Raw genomic sequence first — 6,090 nt, forward strand, 5'->3', positions numbered from 1 at the left:
TAACAACTTTAATGTTAAAATGCTTAAAAGAAGAGAATATAATAAAAATTAGATGCATTAAAGAAATAAAACACTTAAAACAAGCTTTAGTTATAAAAAGGCTCACTCATTTTTTTTAACAGTTACTTAACCACATTGAAAATCAAAATCAGTGTTCTCTGATGTGATACTTGAAAATACAAAAGGAATTGCAAACAGTAATACTGATTTTATCTTAGTAAAAACATTATAAAAATAAAGGTAGCTATGTCACCTCAGGGGGAAAAGATGCATCTGCTTAATAAACAATTGGAGGAAATAAATTTGCTAAACTGTTACTACTATAATGGGCTGTTCATAGGATATTTGGAAACCTTATTTTTTTTCATGAAGCATTCTATACTTTTATCAGAAAACTAAGTTAAACAGGGAGGACAACAAAACACCAAAAATGAATACTAATGATCCCTCTACTGAGTTTACATTTTCAACGTTTTCCAAAACAAAAAAGAAAAAAAAAAAAAACATAAAAAATAAAAGGTAGATAAAGAGAATGAAAAGACTGAAAAGAAAAGAAAAAAAAAAAAAAACCAAACAATAGCCAAATTTAAAATTAAGACTCATGTAAAGATAGAGGTGGGGAGGAAGCTGCCACAGGAAAAGCAAGCAAGTAAAAGAAGAGGAGCCATTTGTAAAGAAGAAAAGGCATACTAAAAGATGCACATTAAGGGAGCGCTGCTTTCTAAAGAGGAACTATACACCAGCACAGCCGCTTTTAATTCAGGGAAAAAGAAAATGGAGAAAGACAGACACTGAGGGCTAAGGAACGGGAATTATAATTCTGTCAGCTGGACACATTATGCTTCAAATTCACATGGGGCATATCAAATACTCTGAAAAACTAATCAAGGGAGTTAAACCCTACAGTGATTATCTATAGCTTTTGAAATCTTTTCTTGTAACAATCAGAAAAATAGGAAAATAGTCTACCATTCACTTAAAGTATTGTTAGCAAAATAGTCAAGACAAGTATATAGGTCTTTTTGTATTCCAAGTGGTTTCTTGCTAATACTTAAACTCCTTTTATTGGGAGCCCCTTTCAAAGTGAGATTTAAGAACATTTATTTCATAATGGCTGCATTAAATTAGTTTCTTTCTTTCTTTTAGAAAGCCCATATTCAAAACTAAAATAAAAGTCAACAAATGCATATTATACCAGCATGGACTATATTTAGTCAGGTATAGTGTTTGCTCTTTTCTTTTCGTTTAAAACATTGACTGCTGTATTTTATGTAACTGGCATGTTTTTACCACAACGATATAATTTTACTTAATTGATAGGCTGCATCTGTCAACGATATGCAAATCCCATTGGTGCAATATATGGAACCCCTTTCCTGAAACAGTGTTAAAAAGGCCTCTGACAATTCATATTCATATCAATTGTGAAGAGAGGGTGAACCCAATCTGCCTAATGTAATTCAAGAAAAAAATGAATAGTCTTCTCTTGTCAAAAGTTCTCACTGATCTTGGTTATTGTTACTACAAAAAGTATAAAAAAGAGGTATTTCTAATAATTAATTTCTTCTATTTATTTTTTTAAATAGAATTTTCATTCTTTATGAAAGTAAAAATAAATATATTGTGAATTTTCTACATAGACTTGTCATTTGAAATGTTAACTCACCATTTTGGTAGCCATTTACAAGTTATTAGAATAGCATGGTTAACATTGCATTTTGTAAGGCAATGAATTTCAGAAAAAATCAGCTCAGGACTCAAGGATCTCTATTTCAAGAGTAGGACAAAGATCGTGTTTTTGCTCTACCACAAGGTCTCTTATTATTGAAGTTGAGTCCTTAGTACAGGATCCCATTTGTGAAATTCAAAAGTGGGTTTTATTATGGATTATGGCCATTCATTTAATTCCTTTTTCAACAACTTTATTTTTAAAAAAGAGATAAATGTACAAATTATTAAAAGCATTTCGCATTATGACACAGTGATGTAGCTCTTGAAATTATGGAAATATTTTGTCAATCTGTAGGCTGCTGTTTGTCCTACCTTTGCCTAACAGAAGCTTTTATAGTTTCTCAAAGTCCCATTTATAAATACTAGATCTTAACGACTGAGCTACTGGCATTCTGTTCAGGAATTTGTCTCCTATACAAATGTATTTAAGTCTTTTTTCCATTGACCCTATATCTAACTGAGAGCCAGATATATATTAAGAAGTTAGATTCCAATAATTCAAAAAAATTAATTAAAATGGGGTACAAATCACTCTGGAAATCAGTGGGACAGTTTCTCCTAAAATTGGATATAGTACTACCTGAGGACACAGCTTTACCATTCCTGGGCATGTACCCAAAGCATGCTCCAATATAGAACAAGGACATATGCTCCACCAGGTGCGTAACAGTCTTATTTATAATAGCTAGAAGCTGGAAAGAACCCAGATGTCTTTCAACAAAGGAATGGATACATAAATGGTAGTACATTTACACAATGGAGTACTACTCAACTATTAAAAACAAGGACTTCATGAAATTTTTAGGCAAATGGATAGAACTAGAAGCTATCATCCTGAGTTAGGTAATTCAAACACAAAATAACACATATGGTATGCACTCACTGATAAGCAAATACTAGACTAAAAAACTTGGGATACCCGAGGATGAATTCACAGTTCTTATGAAGCTCAAAAAGAGGGAAGGCCAGAATATGGATACCTCAGTCTTTCTTAGAAGGGAGAAGAAAATAATCATGGGAGGAAATAATGGACAAATAGAGGAGCATGAATTGGAGAAAATATCATCCAGAGACTGCTTCACTTGGGAATCCATCCTATATGCAGCCACCAAACCTTCTCACTATTGCTGATGCCAAGATAGAAATGTCCTTTCCGAGGCTTTGCCAGAGCTCATGCTGATACAGATGAGGATGCTTGCAGCTAACCATCAGACTGAACACAGGGGCCCTGATGAAGGAGCTAGAGAAAGGACTGAAGAAACTGAAAGGGTCTGCAACACCGTGAGAAGAACAACATTATCAACCAACCAAACACTCCACAGCTCCCAGGGACTAAAACACCAACCAATGAGCACACATGGACAGACCCATGGCTTCAGTTGCATATGTAGCAGAGGATAGCATTGTCCTGCATCAATTGGATGAGTCTGTTGGTCCAGTGAAGGCTTGTTTTCGCAGTATAGGGGAATGCCAAGACACTGGGATAGAAAAGGTAGTTGGGAGTGGGAACACCTTCATGGAGGTGGGGGTGGGTGGAAGGATGGGAGTGGGGTGAAAAGGGATAACATTTGAAATGTAAATACAGAGAATATCCAATAAAAATTTAAAAAATGAACAATAATAAATATTTCTACTCTAAACAAATGGGGTACAGAGCTAACAAAAGAATTCTCAACTGAGGAATCTCACATAGGCAAGAAGCAAATAAAGAAATGTTCAGCATTCTTCCTCATCAGTGAGATGAAAGTCACAGAGACTCTGAGATTCTACCTTGTATCATTCATAATAGCTTAGATTAAAAAAAAAAAAAAAAAAAAAACCCTCAAGTGACAGTACATGCTGGTGAGATGTAGAGGAAGAGAAACATTCCTCCACTGTTGTTGAAAGTGCAAACTTGTACAACCACTCAGGAAATCAATATGGTGATGTTTAAGAAAATGGAAATATCTCTACCTGAAGCACAGATTTAGCACTAGTGGGCATATAACCAACAGAGTCTCTGTCATATAACAAGGATAAATACTCCACTATATTCATAGGAGCCTTATTCATAATACCCAGAAACTGGAAACAACTCACATTTCCCTCAACTGAAGAATGGGTAGAGAAAATGTGGTTAATTTACATAAGAAAATACAATCCAGGTATTAAAACCGGGACATTATTAAGCTTCCAAAAAAATAAAGAAGTGAAACTAGAAAATATTCTGAGTGAGGTAAACCAGTCCCAGACACGCATGGTATGTGTTCAATGATAAGTAGATATTAGTCAGTAATTTCAGAACATCCATGATATTCCCCACAGATCCAAAGATGTCAAACAAGAAATAATATCCCTGTGAGATTACTTGAATCTCACTTAGGAGGTAAAACAAAATGGTCACAGGAAAGACTAAGATTGAGAATGGGAGAGAAATGGGGCAGACAGGCAGGATCAGGTAGAGAAGAGACATGAGAGAGGCCCGTAGAATGGATGGTAATCTGCTACTCTGGTATTGGGGTTGCATAGCGTTATGCTCTAGGCAGAGCCTGACACCTAGGATTTGGGAGGCTCCCAGGAGTCCAGCAGGTGACTTTAGCAGAGATGCCTAACAGTGGTGACATAGAACTTTGAGGGGCCTTCTCTTGTAGCCAGGCAGGTCCTGCAGTGGAGGGATAAGAACATCAACCCATCCACAAGGCTTTCAAATGGAAATGTGTATGTGTGAAAGAAATGCAGGGACAGAAATAGGGTAGTGACAGAAGGAAGGCTAACCATTATCATGACCAAGTTAAGACCTATCCCAAGGGCACTTACCAGTCCTGGACTCTATTAATGACACTCTGTTGTGCTTGCAGAAACGTAGGACAGAGCTACTCACAGCCAATCACTGGAAAGAGGCCACAGACATTTATGGAAGAGTTGAGAGAAGTATGGGTTTAAGGCCCTGAAAGTGATAGAAAGAGCAACAGTATCAACAGAGTGGACTCCTGGGAGTTCCAGGGTCTGAGCCACTAACAAAGAGCATCCACAGGCTAGACTCATGTCTTAGTCACATATGTAGTGGAGGGCTGCCTTGTAATCCCTCACTGGAAGGGGATATGCCTAATCCTACAGAGATTGATCCAACAGGGTGGGGGATAGCCAGGAGGGTAGGGGGTGAACTGAAGGGGAGATGAAAGGAGGGACTTTGTGAGAGGGAGACAGGGACTGTGAGAAGATTTTAGGATGTAAATAAATAAATAAATAAATAGTAAAGTGACAATGTCGATCAAAGACAAATTTCCATTATATTTATGTTATGATGCTCATATTCTATTTACAAAGTAAACTTTTTTTTTTTTACATTTCAATTTTTTTCTTTAAAAGGAGTGAGTTGTGTACAGGGGGGTTAAATGCTTTATAGACAGGAAAAAAAACTGCTCTAGAACCACCTTATTCATCATCATCTTCTTCTTTATCTTCATCTTCCTCTTCTTCCTCCTCTTCCTCATCCTCTTCATCCTCCTCATCATCTTCTTCTTCCTTCTCTTTCTTGCTCTTTTGAGCCTTGACCACCCCCTTTTTCGCTGCATCAGGTTTTCCTTTAGCTCTGTAGGCAGCAATATCCTTTTCATACTTCTCCTTCAGCTTGGCGGCCTTCTTCTCATAGGGCTGCTTCTCATCCACGGCAGTGTTGTTCCACATCTCCCCTAGTATCTTTGCGACAACACCAATGGATAAGCCAGGATGCTCACCTTTGATTTTTGGGCGGTATTCAGAACAGAACAAGAAGAAGGCCGAAGGAGGCCTCTTGGGTGCTTTGGGGTCCTTGAACTTCTTTTTGGTCTCCCCTTTTGGGGGGATGTAGGTTTTCATTTCTCTTTCATAACGAGCCTTGTCAGCCTTTGCCATATCTTCAAATTTCCCCTTTTCTTTATCAGACATGGTCTTCCACCTCCATGAGCACTTCTTGGAGAACTCTGAGAAGTTGACAGAAGCATCCGGGTGCTTCTTCCTGTGCTCCTCCCGGCAGTTTTGCACAAAGAATGCATTTGAGAACATTTTGACTCTCGGCTTCTTAGGATCTCCTTTGCCCATGTTTAGTTGATTTTCCTCCACGAGGCACAGAGTCGCCCAGTGCCCGTCCGGCTCTCGCTTGCCCCGGCGCTGTCTCTATGGAGCTCATGGACTGCAATGGCTGTGAGAGCGCCAGCCAGACGCAGCCTCAAAGTAAACTTCTTACTCTAAATTCAATGTAGATTATGATAGTCTCATTGTTACTTTGTAAGATTATATTTCATATAGGGAGACAAAGAGTTGCTCTAAGTAGCTAAGGCATTCTGATTAAAGGCTACAAGGATAATTAAAGACAAGACCATAGAGCAGGAAGGATACTAA

The 6,090-nt window shown here is 37.7% G+C and overlaps 1 protein-coding gene across 1 annotated transcript; it reads right to left on the bottom strand.

Moving 5' to 3' along the window:
• Nucleotides 1–5,145: 5,145 nt before the first annotated feature.
• On the bottom strand, nt 5,146–5,790 carry LOC308433520 (high mobility group protein B1-like; the record flags this gene model as incomplete). The annotated part of the gene is made up of 1 exon (XM_080933609.1): nt 5,146–5,790. The coding sequence occupies one exon, from the start codon at nt 5,788–5,790 to the stop codon at nt 5,146–5,148; it is 645 nt and encodes a 214-aa protein (XP_080789735.1).
• Nucleotides 5,791–6,090: the final 300 nt, after the last annotated feature.

This window comes from Micromys minutus, assembly GCF_963924665.1.
Source record: "Micromys minutus genome assembly, chromosome: 20".
NCBI classification, from domain to species: Eukaryota; Metazoa; Chordata; class Mammalia; order Rodentia; family Muridae; genus Micromys; species Micromys minutus.